Source organism: Papio anubis, chromosome 6, assembly GCF_008728515.1.
Source record: "Papio anubis isolate 15944 chromosome 6, Panubis1.0, whole genome shotgun sequence".
Taxonomy (NCBI): domain Eukaryota; kingdom Metazoa; phylum Chordata; class Mammalia; order Primates; family Cercopithecidae; genus Papio; species Papio anubis.
Genome location: NC_044981.1, coordinates 130,445,488 through 130,464,550, shown reverse-complemented (window position 1 = coordinate 130,464,550; position 19,063 = coordinate 130,445,488). Strand labels below are relative to the sequence as shown.

The window sequence follows — 19,063 nt, the reverse complement described above, 5'->3', positions numbered from 1 at the left end:
TATATGTATTTAACATATCATATATGTATCATAAATATACAATATTGACAAAAGTCACTCCAATTAAGAATCATTAAAATTAGGCTTTATGTGGGTAAGAAGGATGGAGAGGATTCAGAGAATCATGATTCTGCATAAATTTTGTAAGAATTTAAGAAAAAAACATGTAGATTTTTTAAAAATGTAAATATAAAAGCTGATACACACAAGTCATTCTCACATTTATACAGTATTAATTATCTGCAAAGTGAAATATACTTGAGGTAATGTTATTCTATACAAATGGCTTTATGTGGCTCTCAATCATATTCTAATTCAAATACTTTGATTTAGATCAGTTTCAATATGAATCATCACTGAGGTATGATTTTTGGTTTTGTGATTATGTTGATTATGTATTTAGCTTGTTTATACATTTTTAGATAAAAATTACTTGTTACACCTGAAAATATGAGTCAATAATTAAATTCCAATAATAAAGCTAATTTTCAGTTGTTCCATAGACTATTACTCCTGAAACACGTTGTCACAAGATATTTTTTCTTTTGAACACTTCGTGCTTTGAAAAACGTATGAAATATATACTTGAGGTTTTGAAATGCTGTGTAGCAACAGTAACATAAATTGCCATCAGAAGCTGGTGGTAAGTTGACATCTATTATTTAGCATGATAGCATGAGTACTTGCTGTCACTTTCAAACTGAGATAACATATACCAAAAAACCTTGCTATGACCTCTTGTCTAAAAGTATGATGACACAGATGTTAAATTGATTCTCACTCATTGTTAGTCTATTTTTCTCTCAAATAAAATCTGTGACTGGTGCTGTGTTACACAGGAGGAAGTAAAAACTCTTACGGGTGTAATGAAAGATATGAGTAGACCTTGGCTGAGCTTGGAAAACTGAATGTAAGCACAGCTGCAGGGAGATTCTTGAGAAAAATGTTACCATCTATCATCATTTTCTTCAACAGGTGCTTGTAGTTTTTCTTTTTCTAAATCTCAAAAGCCTCGTTACTTCAAACATTTGTTTATAATATTAATTTCTATAATAAGTATTATGGTGGTTTAATAATATTGATAGTATAATAATAAATATTTTGTATTAAAGGGAATCTTTGATCCTAAAATATCATCGAGCTGTATAAACAAATTATATAAACACAATCTTCAGAGTTCAATATAAGCTGATCTTAATAAGTTATTTCTTCACTAATCTTAGAAATTTAAGTGGAATGTCAAAATAGAAGGTGCTTACCTTTTAGAAACCACTTCAGATAAAGCTGAAACTGTCTGTGTCTAATAAGGGATCTGTTAAATACTTACCAAAATGCCAAAATATGAACACTGTAGCTAGTGTTCCAATGAGAAAGAGGCCCACCTGAGCAACCTGTTTGTTCTTTAAGTTGTTGTTCACCTAACAACAAACATTCTGAATTTTCTCCCATGCCAACTGTCTCATTTCAGTTGTCACATAGGATAATGTAATACCTCGCTGTAAATATAGAATCATGAAAGATACAGAATAAAATCAAATTTTTGACTCTTCATTTGGAATAATATATTTCAGCGGAAAAAACAATTTCAGACTACACCATGCGAGTAAGATGCTATTTTGCCTTCATCCTATCCTTCATCCTATCACCTTAATTTTTAAAACATTTGGATGATGGCCGGGCACAGTGGCTCACACTTGTAATCCCAGCACTTTGGGAGGCCAAGGGGGGCGGATCACCTGAGGTCAGGAGTTTGAGGCCAGCCTGGCCAACATAGTGAAACCACATCTCTACTAAAAATGCAAAAATTAGCTGGTCGTGGTGGTGTGTGCCTGTAAACCCAGCTCCTCAGTGGGGTGAGGCAGGAGAATCACTTGAACCCAGGAGGTGGAGGTTGCAGTAAGCTGAGATCATGCCACTGCAGTCCAACCTAGGCGACAGAGCGAGATTCTATTTCAAAAAAAAAAAAAAAAAAAAGAATTATCTTAACTGGTTATGTCTATTTTTTGCAAGGAACAAATTTTTAAGTTAAAACTAGTTCTTTTCCTCTCTCCCTTCCTGCCTTCCTTCCTTTCTCCTTCCTTCCTTCCTCCCTCCCTCCCTTCCTTTCCTCTGTCCTTTCTTCCTTCAACCCTCCCTCCCTCCCTTTCATTCTTCCTTTCTTCCTCCTTCTCCCCTCTCCTTTCTTTCCCCAGCATATACTTTATTGAGTGACTATTCTTCAGACCTTGTGTAGGCTTGAGGATACATGACTATACAGGACAGTAGACAATGGAACTTATAGTTTAGTTGTGGGTGGGGGGGCAGACAATTTCTGAAGAAATTTAAATAATAAAATATCCAACAATGTTTAGAGAAATACTTACAGAAAAATAAAACAGAGATAACAGGCGGATCAGAAGGCTATTTCAGGGTGAGTGATCAGAAAAGTCACCACTGAGGCGATGATACTTAGGCTGAGACCACAATTAGGAACCGTCCATGCAATGTGTGGAGAAAGTAGTTTCCAGGAAGAGACAGTAGCTATTGAAAAGGGCCTGGACAGGAGGTTGGGTTATCCAGTGTGATGAAGCAAATAAAAGCTAGTGGGACTGAATTACAGTGCCCAAAGGGGTCCCTGAAGTTAGCAGAGATCAGATGAGGACCCAGACATTGTGATAACTTATATGCCATGATAGGGAACTAAAAGCAGCAAGTGGCATAATGTATATGTATATCTGTATCTCTGTATTTCTGTGGCTTCCATGTGAAGAATGAGGAGAAGAAGGAATAGGAGTGGTGGTTGGAAGACACTTAGGAGCCTGGCAGTGGTACTGCAGGTTCAAGCTTGAGTGGTAGTATCACTGGAGAGAGGTAGGCAGGTGTTAGATTTAGTTTCGAGGAAGAGTCAATAGAACTTGAAGATCGGTTTTATATATTGGGTGAAGGAAGGAGCAGAAAGAAGGATGGCTCCTAATTTTTGACTGGAGCTAAAGCTAACAAGAAGTGCCATTTGTGAGATGGGGAAGCCTGGGAAGGAAACAGGTTGGAGTTAAGTCAGGTCAAGTTTCAGATGCCTACCTAGAGGGAAGGCCAGGAAGCAGAGAACATGTAGACCGTTCTTAGGTCAAAGCAATGCACCACTGGGGAGGGGCTCAGGACCTCGGAAACTTCACATTCAGCTTTGCTTTTGAAGCCCTCCACCTTCTTTTGAGTATATACCAGTCAGAAAACATTCTTTTCCCTCTTTTAATTATTTTTTCAGATTTCAAAACTTATATATAACAACTATAGAGAACTCAAAATATACTGAAATTATTATTATTATTATTAATTATTATTTGAGACACAGTTTCACTCTATCGCACAGGCTGAAGTTCAGTGGCACGATCATGGCTCCCTGCAATCTCCGCCTCCTGGGTTTAAGCAATTCTCGTACCTCAGCCTCCCAAGTAACTGGGATTACCGGTGCCCGCCACTATGCCTGGCTAATTTTTGTATTATTAGTAGAGGCAGGATTTCACCATGTTGGCCAGGCTGGTCTCAAACTCTCGAACTCCTGACCTCAAGTGATCTGCCTGCCTTGGCCTCCCAAAGTGCTGGGATTACAGGCATGAGACAGTGCACTCAACAATATACTGAAATTAAAAACAGGAAAAGAGATGAAATACTCTCATAACCTTTGTAATGATTTAATGTATGTCTATCCAGAGACCAGGCGAACTTCTTGAGGCAGGTGAAAAAACAATATAGACAGTTTTATAGTTGTTAATGGCTTCCCCTCCATTCATTTCTTGAATAACCTGAAAGTGTAAAGGCAAAGTAATTTCAGCATCACACATAAGTTGGAAGATAGGCTGAAGGAAACTTAATTCCAGCTCCCACCAAAGGAGAATTTGTCTCAAAAATGTTTTAAGAAATGATCACATAGTATTCAATACTTCCAGTGACAATGCTCATGATCTCACAATCTTACAAGGCAACCCACTCAATTTTAATAGCTCTGGTTGTCAGAAATGTATTCCCTATAGTAAGCTAAATTATTCTACTCTTTAATTATATTTATTGGGTCTTCTTTCTTCTGGGGCCTACTAAGTAGGAACTAATCCACCTTTCCTGAGCAAGACTGTCCACTACTACTCCAAAGACAATGACCATGTCTTTCTCATTGTTCTTTCTCCAGGCAAAATATTGCCAGCTGTTTTTCATTCCTCAGGTACTCAGATTTCCCAAGGTTTCAACCATCCTTGTAATTCTTTGATATGCTCCAGTTTATCCACATGTCCATTAAAAGCTGTTTCCAGAAGGAGTCCTCTGGTGTGGTCAGCCTAAGATAGGGTGCTATGTCAATATTACTTCCCTTGATATGAACAGTAGAATTTTAGGCTAATATTGCATTTATCAGTTTGGCAGCCACATTGTATTGAGCTAATACAATATGAGCTAATACTTAGAGCTTTTTCATATGAATTCCAGTTAAGTACAGTTTTATACTGTGTACATGCATGGATCATTTTTTAACAGAGTTGTTGAACTTTACTTGTATTCCCAATGAATTTTTAACTTTTAGTTTCCTTTTATTATTTTAGAATATCACTATCTTTTAAGTCCTCATTATGTAATCTAATGTAGCCAGTCTATTAATAATGAGTTTGGAGCAGGGCACAGTAGCTTACGCCTGTAATTCCACCCGAGGCAGGTGGATCATTTGAGGTCAGAAGTTTGAGACCAGCCTGGCCAACATGGTGAAACTCCATCTCTACTAAATATACAAAAATTAGCCAGGTTTGGTGGTGCACGCCTGTAATCCTAGCTACTCTGGAGGCTGAAGCAGGAGAATCATTTTAACCTGGGAAGTAGAAGTTGCAGTGAGCCAAGATCGTGCCACTGCACTCCAGCCTGGCAAAAAAGTGAAACTCCATCTAAAAAAAAAAAAAAAAAAGAGTTTGGGGTATGGGTTTAAAATATTAATGATTACAATTAATTCAACTTTATTAGTGCATCCTCTATAAGGATATAGTGAGAAACCCTGCAAAATACCTTACTGTCACTCAGATGCACCTATATTTAATACCCTAATCTACAGGTCCAGCAAATCAAATGCAAAATAAAATGCAGTCTTGTATAATCTGTGTGTACTGAAACCATGCCAGTCTCTAGTCATTAATGATTACAAGGTGTTCACAAACCAATTACTTCAAGTTTCACTTCGAAGTTTTTTCAAAAATTACTATAATCTCTCCTACCTATACATTTAGTGCAGACCTTTTCCCTAAGTTCAAAAGCTGGAATATTTGTCTTCATCTGGTCTTCTGACCATCCTCTCATTACGCTAAGCAATTGATTCATTATAATATCTTGTATTTATTAAATATTTTCAGTGTGTCACACACTCTACTAAGAGTTTTACATGCCTATTTCATTTAATCCTCATGAAAGCCCATGCATTAAATATGATCTCCCTTCTTCACAGAAAGAAACTGTCACTTAGGTTAAGGAGTTTGCCAAGGGCCATACAATGAATAAGTAGCAAGCAGTGCAGGGATTCATACCCAGTCTAGAAGATTTCCTGCTCTTCACTTCTCAGCAGATATTTCTTGAATACCTGCCAACCACATGGAATTATTCCTGGTACCTCTAGAAGATTTGGCAGCATTGACACAGTCATCAACTTGCAAATGTTCCTTCATACTCTAATAAGATACTAATTATCCACCACTGCTGTTACTCTTCCTCCTCCTCCCTCTGCAACTATAGCTTGAGGGCATTTCACTGCTTATTAGTAACCTTGGAGAATGGAGACAAAAGGGAAGGGGTATCTATTTACATAACTGGAAAGACGCTGGAGAATTTTTCAGAATAAAAAGGGGGTCCATTTTCTTACTGTTAATTCTAATAAAAGATTTTGGAGAAGAATACTTCTCTTGGCTTAAATACAAGTCTAGAATTACCTAGGACTTTCATTTACTAATGAAATGAACTAACATTGCTTTGACGCCCTGTGACCACACACAACTGTTAAATTTTAAACTCTGTGTGTGCAGTTATTCATGTTGCTTAGAAATAGAGCAGCTGGTACCGGTTGACAAAAGGTGTGTAGGAATGGGAGAGGGTTATGAGGATGAAAGAAAGACTCCTAGTTCAGAAAATTTTTAAACAGACCTCTACCCTCAGTTCAACAATTGTTGTCTCAGTCTATAAATTATTATTATTATTTGGGGGACAGAGTCTTGCTCTGTTGCCCAGGCTGGAGTGCAGTGGTGCAATCACAGCTCACTACAGCCTCAAACTCCTGGCTTCAAGTGATCCTCCTGCCTCAACTTCCCGAGTAGCTGGGATTGTAAGTGTGAGTCACTGTGCCCAGCCTTCACTATATAAATTAGTGAAAATACTTACCCATTAAGCTTATCCTAGAAGAGTTTCCATGTCAGGAAAACCCAACTTATTTTCCTATCTTAAAAAATAATCTTAAATGTGCAAGCACATGCTAGCCCTTGCTTAAAACATCAGATGGTCACTCTGAATGGCTGTGTATGGGAATCTTGCTTTGTATCCCCATGTCCTATGCCTGGAATTTTCCAGGCTTCTGCAGGTTGAGTTGCCTGATTCCCACCAAATAACCTAACCACATAAGGTCAGTAGTTACTGTACTTGCCCCACATCAGAATCAAAGGAGAAACTTGAAAAATATATTAATGCCAGTGTCCACCTCCCAAGAATTGTGCTTTGACTGGTGGGGGACGGGGTTGCCTGGGCACTGGAATTATTAAAACACCTCCAAGTGATTCTAATGTGCAGATGAGCTTGAAATTTTGACATAGGAATAAAAAGTATCTTTCTCAGTTCTCACTTCTCTTAACTCTGACTGCTCATGACTGGACTGCAGTCTGCCATAGCATGAACTCATCTTGGCCCTATCCAAAAGGATCTGGGTCTCCCAAGTACCAGGAGGCCTAGTGTCTACCTGGTTACATCTATCATGAGTTTCCTTTTATAAGTGAGATTTCAATGTATAAACTTCATAGGGAAAAAAAGGCAGAAATTTAGTTTTTCCTAAGAAACTTGAGATTTCAAAGTTTTAGTTTAAAAATTGCATGAAAGATGGAAATCTTCCCCAGATATACATTTTTTGTTGATCTATCTTCTCAAAGGCCTTTAGCTCTTTAATATTATTGAAGATGAGAAAGAATACAGAACATAAGAGAAATACATCCATGCCTAGTACTAAGAAAGAAACTTCTATAAAATCACCAAGTCTCTAGATCAAAGCTTGAGCTTACTCTAGCTGAGCTTACTAAACATCTGTGTAACAATCCCACAGAAATAGAAAAGAGAGCTCATGCAGTTCAGACACATTTGAAAAAACATTAATTATATTTTCCTCAGGTAGGTAGTTTCCTGTATTCAAGGTCTACTGAGTTCTTTGATGCCCATGCCAGATAATCTTCTTCATAGTACATAATGCTTTGAATTGTACACACTATGGTTAACGTCGAAACACAATCTTCAAAACTTGGGACACTTGTTTTCTTTCATGTTTTGAGTATCGGCACCCTAATCTCAAATAGCCACACAGACACACTGCTTATCACGTCACTCCATTTTAATTATCTGCACAGTTTTAATTATGTGCACAGCACTTAGCACTTTCTGATGTTTCTCTTGCTTATTTATTTGTTGACTGCTGCCACCCCACCCCCCACCACAATACGGGCTCCTTGATACCAATGGTTTTATCTCATTCAATATCATGTCCCCAGCATCTAGAAGTGTTCAATAAATATTCAGTAAATGAACATTCCAACATTCTGAGTATCTTCCTGAAACAGTCATATGACAGCCACAGATGATTTCTATGCTGTGTGACATGGAGCCCCAGGTTTATACACCTACGAAATGAGAGTAATAAGATATTGACCTCACAGGACTATCATGAGAATTGCATGAGGACACACTGTAAGGACTTATCACAAGGTATGGCATATGATGAATGAAAAATCATAAACATCATGTTATGGAAATGTGTAAGTGTGCCATTTATAGTGGAATAAAAGCAGTAAGAGAAATGCCATGATTTCATTTTATGAATTTGTTTAAAATGTATCTGATTATACATGTTCTTTCACTATTTAGGAGGAAAATTAACATACGTTTTTATGTAAGTTACAGTTTGCTTTCAGGAGAAGAAGACCACCAAATTGGGCCTCAGAGGAATAAATCCAGGCTGCTGATCTGTATGGCCCTAGTAAGCCATTTAACAGTTACCTAAGGTTTGGTTTTCTCACCTGAAACATTGAAGGGAGAGGCAAGGAACAGTAGGAGGTTTGAGGGCAATCAACCAAAGTATGAGCTCTTAAGAGGCAGCGAGTAACTACACAAAACATCAATATTTAGCTCATAAAAGCAGGAATGGTGTCAAGATTTTCTCACAATGTTTGGCTAAATTAGATGAATAAGACAGACCTTCATAATAAATTAAATCTGATCCATACATTACTCATATGATATTCAGATATATAATCCCTAGCTTACAGTTAATAAAAATTATCCATTTGAAATTATTTTTGCAGACATTTTTGCATGTATGCTATATGGTGTCCTTATGGACAGCTTTTTTCCCTACTGAAATTTAACAAGTTAAAAAGAAATAGATTTAGAAGAAGCTTCCTGGAGAAATGTTTTTCCTGTTTAAAAGTTATTTACCAGTTATTTTTTTTAAGTTACAATAAAAAGCATTGTGAGTCATCCATATGCAGTTTTTTTAATTACATATGGATCAAATACTTCCAGAAACATGACAATGTGTAATAAATTCATCCCTTTCACCAGTAACTTTATTTTAACAGGGCTCTATTACAAATGAAAAATCAATAAACCACCATTGAGTTTCTTTGAAGTAGACTCTTGCCTCTCCTTCCAACACTCCAGAAATATGCCATCGGTTGCCTAAAGCCTTGAACTTTGTTTGTCAATTCAGGTGCATTGTTTCCTTGGCGGTTAGGTCTGCCTGTTTCCTCGGGCTAATTATGAAATCATCTGCTCTGCCAGTGAGAAGCATACAGCTGAAGAGCATCATCCTGTGTTCCGGCATTACTCTGGAGCATGTGTCCTTATTACTAATGCACAAAGCATGATGCTTGGAGAGGTCCCTTCGTTGTCTGGAAATCGGGGGGCATACTCCGAAGACTTATAAATATCTCTTAACAAAGCACCAGCTGAGCTGTGTCAGGGTTGCACACTCTCTTCATCTGTCCCTTACAGCCTTTCAATTTGCTTTCCAAACATTTCTTTGTTGCCGTTGGCTGGGGTGTGCTTAAAAGAAGCACATCGTTAACCACAAAGAATGCTGGCTGTTTTCTGTGATTTCAAATCAGTTCCAAGCACTTCCTCAGCAAGTGGCCCAGCAGCAATTACCCTGCTGCTGAAGACACTTCGCATCACAGAAGGCCTCAGTTTTTGAGACAAGGAAGCAAGGCTGTAAGAAGTGATAACATATGTTTCAGTCTCCATTCACCGGCAATTTATACCCCCATAAGAAGGGTGAATCAATTTTTGTGCAAATTCAACAGGCATATTCAACAACGTAGCTCTCTTCTCTAATTCACACAAACTCAGCATTCATCAGCTGCATTACTTGCCTCAAATGGGCACTCACAGTTGCTAAATGATTCGGGTGGGGGTAGAGTTGCTCTGTGTCAAAAAGGGGCAAACAACAAGGAAAGGACATGAATGCTTCAGGGCAATGAGAGTTGAGCTGATTCACTAAGACAAAATAGTGAGGTTTTGAAAAGCCAGTGCAAAAGGAGATGGCTTCCCACCTCACCCCGGCACTTCTGTGAAAGACGGCGTAGAAACTGACCTTGGCAGCATTCAAGGAAAATGTTTCCACAAGCATGAGCTGCTCCAGAACAACTTATCCAATAGATTATGCTGAGATAGGCTTCACTTTACAACCACATTTCTCTCTCTCTTTCCCATTTTGATCATACCTGTTAATATCCTCTTTGCAGAAATATCTCCAGAAGGAGTCAGAAAGATTAAAATGGGCAGTGCAGATTTCCATATGCCAGATCCCTGGATATAGTTTTAAAGGGCCTGTGGCCTTAAGTAAAATCTGATTTCTTAACTCCACAAGTCCGCAGGTAAATGTCACACTGCCCTCTGGAGGTAGTCTCATTGGATCTAACCCCAAATTAGTGATTGCCAACTACTGAAAAATATATGGTTGCTGAATTTCGAAAGTCTTCTTCTAGGGTGGAGAGGGTATGGAATAGTAGGACAGTTGAAAAATTACCAACTGCTTCCAACTCCTTGCGAGCGGAGTGTATGTTTGTGTATGTGTGTGTGTGTGTGTGTGTGTGTGTGTGTGTGTGTCAGAGAGAGAAGGCGGTGGGAAAGGAAAGGAGAATAAGTAAAGATTGCTCCCAATTTCAGTAGTGCCAAGATAGAATGGATGCCTGTAGACAGGTACTCAAAAGTGGTAGTAGGGAAGCTTCAAGATGGCTGACTAAATGCATCTGGTACTCACCTTTTCCAGGGAGATGAGCTAAAATAGCAATTAGATAATCACATTTTAAATAGATCATCTGAGACAGAATACTGGAATTCAACAGAGTAGTGATGGGAAGCACTGAAAGCAAGGAATAAGAAGGAAGCAAGGAAGCCAGCTTGGCTGGGATCCGCTGGGAACCTGGAGAGGCTCCTTAATGTGAGGAAAGGGTAAGTGAGAGACACCAAGTGGTCCACATTCCTGCCACAGAATTCTACAATGCTAGCCATAGGAGAGCCCCTGGACTCTCATGGGCCCTAAGACCCACAGAGAACTGCCTGGAGATCACACGACAGCATTGCTCTAGAGAGAGAGCTCATGCTGAGTCCTACAAACCCCCAAGTCCTAAGCAGCTGCAGCATAGTGCCATTATGAAAGCCCTGCCCCAGACACAATGTGTCCTGCCTGGGGGCCCAAGAGACCCTGCATCTCCATATCCCTGGTGCCCAACTGACACTCATCACTCACAGACACCACTGTTGGGCTGAGGCAGGAACCACTGGAAGTGACCTTTCCACCCCAACAAAAAGGCAGCTGTACATTTTCATGTGCCATCTGCAAGACTGAGGACCAGCTCGCCCAGTTCATCATGGACATCACCAAACCAGCACTGACCACGTGGGTTCCAGAAAGTTGTCCCACCACAGCTACTGCCATTGCCACAGCATACCTGCTACCCAGGAGTATGATAACGTGCCCACCCTCCTGACCCACCCTGATATTCCCAACACCTAGAGAGGCTAATGCTCAACCCACTGCTGCCACCACTGAGGCCCAAAGACTGGCCCACCTAATGTCCTAGTTCCCAGCAAAACTTCACCACAACTTCCACTAATAATCACACCCTAAACCACTGAGGAAATCACAGACACCACTGACACTGTTTACAGCTGGAAAAATTACACAGAGACTATACAACCATCCACACCTAGAGTCAAGGCCAAAGTGCCCTACCCAGCCAATACCACAGATAAATCTTCAAAAAATGTCATCCCCTATGAAAGCAAATTCAAAAATTGGAGCGACCGTTACATCAGATGCACAAATGATAAATGTAAGGACGCAAGAAACATGAAAAAATAAGGAAATATGATATCTCCAAAGGCACACTATAATTATCCAGCAACAGATTCTCATCAAAAAGAAATTTAAGAAATACCCCCCAAGAAAGAATTCAAAATATTGATTTTAAAGAAGCTCAGTGAAATACAACAGAATACTGAAAAATAATGCAAAGAAACCAGAAAAACAATTCAGTAAATAAATGAGAAATTTACCAAAGAGGTAGATGTCATAAAAAAAAGAGCCAACAAATTCTACAATGGAAGAATTCATTGAATTAAATACAAAATACATTCTAAAGCTTCAACAATAGATTAGATGAAGCAAAAGAAAGAATCTCAGAACTTGAAGACAGGTATTTTGAAATAACTCAGACAAAAATAAATAAAAATGATAAAAAAAAGAATGAGCAAAGACTATATGACATCACAAAGTGACCAAATATTTGAATTTAGGATCTGAGAAGGTGAAGAGAAAATGAAGGAGTTAGAAAACCTATTTAACAAAACAATAGATAAAAACTTTCCAAGTCTTGAAAAAAACTTTAGACATCCAGACACAAGAGGCTCAAAGGTCTCCAAATACATACAATTCAAAAAGTTCTTCTTCTCAGCACATTATAGTCAAAATATCAGAAGTCAAAAACACAGAGAAAACTCAAAAAAGCAAGAGAAAAGCATCAAGTCACTTATAAAGCTACCCCTATCAGACTAGACTAATAGCAGAAACCTTATAGACTAGGAAAGAAAGGGCCGATATATTCAAGATGTTGAAAAGAAAAAAAAAAACTGCCAACCAAGTATACCATACCCAAAAAAGTTATTCTTCATAAAATGAAAGAGAAATGAAGTCTTTCCCAGACAAACAAAAGCTGAGGGAGTTTATCACCACTAGACCAGATCTGCAAGAAATGCCAAGGGAGTCCTACACCCAAAAGTGAAAGAACAATATCTAATATCATTAAAACACATGAAATATAAAAACTACTAGAGCAAACATACAAAGAAGGAAAAGACTAGAATGTTACCACTACAGAAAAGCCACAAAACCACAATAACGAAAAATAAGAGAGTAAGAAAGGAACAGAAGATACACAAAACAACTAGAAATCAATTAATAAAATATGAGGAATAAGCGCTCACATATCAATAATAACCCAGAATGTAAACAAATTAAAACTTTCACTTAAAAATACAGACTGGCTGAAGGCATTAAAAAACATGACCTGACTATACACTGCTTTCCATACTCATCTCACCTGTAAAGCCCCATACTAACTGAAATTAAAGGATGGAAAAAGAACTTCCATGCAAACAAAAATCAAAAGTGAGCAAGAGTGGCTACACTCATATCAGGTAAAACATACCTTAATTAAAAAACACTAAAAAGTGACAAACAAAGTCATCATGTAATGATAAAGGGATCAACTCAGCAAGAGCTGCATGTATATTTAGAAATACAACAATTCTAAATATATATGCACTCAACACCAAAACATCCAGATCTATAAAGCAATTATTACTAGATCTAAAGGGAGTGATAGACTCCAATACAGTAATAGTTAGGAACTTTAACAGCCCACTCTCAGCATTAGACAGGTCATCTAAACAGAAAATTAACAAAGAAACATTGGATTTACATTGCACATTAGACTAAATGGACCTAACAGACATTTACAGAACATTTGATCCAACAGCTACAGAATATACATTCCTCTCATCAGCACATGCAACATTCCTTAGGACAGCCCATATGTTAGGACACAAAACAAGTCTCAATAAATTTTAAAAAATCAAAATCATACCGAGTATCTTCTCAGACCACAATGAAATAAAACTGGAAACAAATAACAAGAGGAACTTTGGAAACTGCGCAAATACATGAAAATTAAACAACATACTACTGAATGACCATTCGGTCAAGAAAGAAATTAAAGAGGAAATCAAAAAAATTCTTAAAACAAATAAAATGGAAACATAATATATCAAAACCTATAGGGTGCAGTAAAAGCAGTGCTAAGAGGAAAGTTTATAGTAACAAACACCCACATCAAAAAGTAGACAGATTTCAAATAAACAATCTAATAATTCACCTAAAAAAACTAGAATAACAAGAAAAACCACAACCAAAATTAGTAGGAGAAAATAAATAATAAAGATCTGAGCAAAACTAAACAAAACAGAGACAAAAAAATACAAAGGATCAATAAAATGATGAAAATTAGTTTTTTGAAAAGATTAACAAACTTGATAACTTGCTAGAACAACCAAGAAAAAAAGAAAGAATACTCAAATAAAATCAAAAATGAAAAAATAGACAGGTATAAGTGATACCAAAGAAATGCAACAGATTATCAGGGACTATTATAAACAACTATACACTCACAAACTAGAAAACCTAGAGGAAACAGATAAATTCCTTGACTCATACAACCTACCAAGACTGAATCAAGAAGAACTAAAAAACCTGAATAGACCAATGATGAGTAATGAGATATCAGTAATAAAAATTCTCTCCCAACATAGAAAGTACAAGACTTGGGGCTTCACTGCTGATTTCCCATGTAACTGTCTTCCAACGTGATGTTCAGATAGAGTCTACATTCCCTCTTGAATCTAGTGGGCTTGTGACCACAGTGAAAGACTAAGTCATAAAAGGCTATACAGTTTCCACCTGGCCTCTTGGTTCCCTCTTGGGACCTGCCACTATGCTGTGACGAAGTCAAGCAGCCACACAGAGAGGCTATGATCCTACCACAGCACCAGAAAAGGTCCCTGCCCAGAGCCAACATCAACTGCCAGCCATAACTTCAAGGAAACAAGGCTTCATATTCTTCCAACCACCCACCTTGGAGTTGTCCCCACCAAATTTCGGACTTGTGAGCAAAAGAAATTTGTCATTGTGTTTAAGCTACTCTGTATGGAGATGGTGGTTACACAAGAATAGACAGCCAAAACAATGCGCAAGGCCCCCAATACTGTACCCATTTCCTGGCACAGAATAGAACTGGCCTAAAAAGAAATGGGACTTGCCTCTCTGCCTTTCATGAATTTTCATTACTTGGGTTGATTCTTTATTAACATTAGACTTTCTCTCCGAGTCCCAGATTAGGCTGTCTATGAGATATAACCCAGCTGAAATTGTGTGTGAGTGTGTGTGCACGCACACTATATGATGGTTGAATTGCTGCCAGTATTTAGTAATTAGAAGATTTTTATATAAACACACACACACACACAGAGAGAGAGAGAGAGAGAGAGTAGAGAGAATCTAAATTTTTGTCTTCTCTCAAAAAAAAGAACAAACAGAAGATCTGGCAATACTGGATTTACATTCCCTTTTAACAGTAATTCGCTCACAAAACCCCCGGTTCCCTTGGTGCCATCTCCTCTCAGTTGCATTACATCCTGCCTGTTCCATTCAAGCTCTCATCACTCTTTTCTTTTTCACATTTTTTAATTTGTATCAATGTATGGGTTACAAGTACAGATTCTTTACACACGGAGATTGCATAGTGGTGAAGTCAGGGCTTTTAGTGTATCCATAACCCAAATAACATACATTGTACCAAATAGTAATTTATATTCCTCCACACCTTCCCACTCCTTCACGCTTTTGAGTATTGTCTATCATTCCACACTCCACATCCTTGTGTACACATTATTTATCTCCCACTTATAAGCAAGAACATGCATCTAGTTTGTTTCACTTAAGATAATGGCTCCCAGTCACTCTTAGATTTATTTCCTTATGTCTATAGACATTTGGGCTTGTGACCTCTATTAAGACAATGATTCTCTACCTGATCGATAAAAATTTACACTTACATAGTTCTCAAGGAGTTAACACCCTTTTGAAAAGAAGAGTTTAATATACTTAGAAAATAAAAGTCAGAATAATTTTTAAAAACTAAAGTTTTAGTTTAAAATTAAATTTAAAAGGATAAAATAAAATATATGCAAAAAAGCCACATGATGAGGTGACTAGGATAGCAACTTACGTTATTATCATACACCCTGGTGTAATTGTCCAACTCTTAGTGGCTGCTGTGCATATATTGATGCCCCAGAAGCCAGTGTTTTTTGTGTCATTTTTCTATATAAATGTTGTTCTCACCAGGAGCAAAATTGCATAAAACATAAAGTCTACAGTAGAATCAAATATGCTACATTTAAGAATCCTATTTATGGCCAGGCAAGGTGGCTCACGCCTGTAATTCCAGCACTTTGCGAGGCCGAGGCGGGTGGATCACCTGAGGTCAAGAGCTTGAGACCAGCCTGGCCAACATGGTGAAACCCCGTCTCTACTAAAATACAAAAATTAGCCTGGTGTGGTGGCGGGCGCCTGTAATCCCAGCTACTTGGGTGGCTGAGGCACGAGAATTCCTTGAACCTGGGAGGTGGAGGTTGCAGTGAGCCGAGATCGCACCACTGCACTCCAGACCGGGTGTGCGACAGAGCGAGACTCCGTCTCAAAACAAAACAAAACAAAACAAAACAAAAGAGAATCCTATTCACTTTTTGGTATAGTTGCTGAAAATACCCTTCTCACACTAGTGTGTGAAGAATCTTAAATAGTTTCTAGAGAGGAGATTGAATTTCGAGCATTGGAGAATGGAATCATTCTGCCTGAATAATAAAACTGAAATTGATACATTCATTTCATTTATAGTATTTGGTGTATTTCATCCTATTAAACAGATTTGAAGTAAACTGTCTTTCCATTCAATCGAATAGCATAATTTTAATGCATTTTATATGTCCTAAAATGAGTAGAATGTTTAGGGAAATGGAATGGTAAAATATGTCAGCCAAATAAGAAAATGATCATCCTTTACGTGTAAAAATAATGTTATTTCCTTAGTAATAAAAATGGAGGTGAAATCCTATTTATTGCTCATTAAATGTATTGAGAATGCAGCCAGTCATAATTTATCTCATAGTGATGTGTATTCACTAATTACTTTAAGAAAATATCTATGTTTGAAAATCAGTCTAAAGAGTACTTAACTAAGTCCTATGCAATCTTTATGAAGAACCACCAACAGGGTGAAAACACTGAGTTTAACCAAGTTTATCTTTGTGGTGGGCCTATTATGGCACGTAGAATCAGAATTCTACTCACGGCCTTTCATTTGACATACAGTTGGGTGGGCTTTCTAGAAATGCTACTCTTTGGGGGAAAATAATACGGAGTTAACATTCAAAGTGTGTCCCATTTTATAATATTAGTATAGTAAGAGTTACGCTCCCTTTTGTAGAATATGCAAGGAGAGTTAAGGGGCATACTATACTCCTCGCCCTAAACAAACAGTCAAAATTTCTTTTTTAAGAAAACGTTAAATAGGTATTTATATAAGGTATTGTCTACTTTATATCACAGGAGAGTCAGTCATTCCCCTAGTGAGGCCTGCGTTTGTGGTCAAATACTTGGTTCATAAAATTAATGTCTGAGATGCTGCAGGAGGAGAATATTTATACATCAGTGACTTCAGCAGAATGCAATCCTCATAAAACTTTATTTTATTGGAGTTGTAAAGTTACTTATTTGGGGGAAGAAACGATTAATTTATGAAAAAATAGACAATAGAGTGGTTTTGAACTTTTTATTTTTGTCACTTTATTTCCTGCCAGAGTTAACAGCTCAGTGCCAGAATCAGGGTTCAAATTTGATGGCATATCTCAGTCGAAAACGTGTGGAAACCTAACTGAGAACTTGGGGATAAAATCACTAAGAAGTGCACTCTAAATCCACCGAGAACACTGATTTAAATACTATCACAAAGCCTTAATGCAATGCCAGAACAATTCGGAGTTTTCATCTGGATCAAGAGACTTTTAGCAAAGGCCAATATGTTCGGATGAATTTTTACGAGTAAAAAAGCGTGTACATTCACCGTCATCCAAACATTGGTCACGATCAAACAAGGATGTCCAGGAAACCTAACCACCTAATCATTCTGGTCATCTCACAATCTCCTCCTTCCTTTTTTTTTTTTTTTTTTTTTTTTTTTTTTCCTATTTAGTAAGGCACCCATGAACAGGCAAGGTGGTTACTTAGACTCCTTCAAAGCAATCAGCAGCGGTCAAATTGACTTTGTTGGTTATTAAAGTAAGCCAAAGTTTTGCCACTTCATAGGATATTTTGCCTGGGGACCTTCGATTTCGGTCTCTAAATGTGGCTTCCTGAACGCTCTCGGAATAGCAAAGTCCCTAAGCGATTCTTAGGGACCCTTCATTCTTCTGGAGAATGGCGTAGCTGACATAGCTGACATCAGCCCCGCGCCTGGGGGCTCCAAAATAGCCACGATTTGTAAAGTTCTGAGATTTCTACTCCTAGACAGCAAGTCCGCGAAGTGCTAAAGCGCTCTGTCCCCTCCCTCCTCTGAGAGTTGTCCCGTTAGGTTCCCGAAGCCAAAGCCTAGGTCCTTCTCCCTTCCCATCAGGGATGAAGGGGGGTGTGTGGCAGGTGTGTAGGCTGGGGGGCGGGGGGCTCTATTAAGTGGGGTGCTGGGGACAGGAAAGTGTTCAAAGAAGGAAACCTGCCTGGGGTCACCGGGGCTCGGCTTCCCTACCGCGCGCCTTTTGGGGTCCGGGAGCGCAGGCGCTGCCCGCGGAGGTGAGAGTGAGCGTGTCTAGGGGCGCGGGGCTGCGCCGGGTGAGAGGGAGCTGCGGGTCCCGGGGACGCCCCGCACCTGCGCCCTCGCTGGGGTCCGGACGGGACCGGGCTCGGCCGGGGGAGCTCCGGGAGGAGACGCACTTACCTGGAGGTAGGGCCGCCCGTGGGCCACCCCGCCCACGACGATGTCGGCGGACGCCATGGCCCCGGTGGGCGAGAAACCGAAGCCCACGTAGCCTGCAGTGCGCACCTGGAGGCGGAAGGCGATCTGGCTGCCCCTCTGGCTCCAGTCCAGCCAGTACTTGCCCTCCGAGTCCAGGAGGGTCCGGTGCGGGTAGGTCCGGCCCGAGACCCCCGCCGCCACCCGGGGGAGCAACCCCCACAGCAGGAGCAGCGGCCAGCAACACATCCTCGGGCGCCTCCTGCCCGCTGGTACCGGCCTCCAGCCGCTGGGGAGTGAGGAGCAGAACGAGGAGCGGCGGCGGCGAGCGGGAGCCCAGGGACCGCCCCTCGGGCCGGTCGCGCGCCCGCCCGGGAGGGGCAGGACCCGCTCTCCCCGCCCCGGGCGGCCTGCAGGGCGCGCCCCGTCCCGTCCCGTCGGGTCCCCGCCCTGTCAACTCTCACCCTGCCTGGCCGCCCGGCCCTTCCAGCGGATCCACCTGCCTCCCCCAACCCCTGACTTGGTCCCCGAAGTCGGGGTTCGGTGGGAAGGAAAGCGAGGGGCTTACCGGAAAGAAAGGGAGGAGGAGGCAGATGCCGACAGAGGAGAAAAGGGGGTCAGACGCAGAAGGAAAAGGAGGAGGGCGAGAGAATCCTAGAGCGGGAAGAGCGTGGGCTCTGCGGGACGTGGGCGAGAGG

The 19,063-nt window shown here is 39.9% G+C and overlaps 1 protein-coding gene across 1 annotated transcript in view; it reads right to left on the bottom strand.

Annotated features, from left to right (window-relative positions):
- The window catches only part of MOXD1 (monooxygenase DBH like 1), a 101,674-nt gene extending 83,060 nt beyond the window's left edge, over window positions 1–18,614 (bottom strand). Inside the window, exon 1 of the mRNA NM_001169071.1 lies at window positions 18,351–18,614. Within this exon, the coding sequence (NP_001162542.1) occupies window positions 18,351–18,614 (264 nt within the window). The remainder of the gene's footprint in view (window positions 1–18,350) is intronic.
- Between the last annotated feature and the right edge of the window lie 449 nt (window positions 18,615–19,063).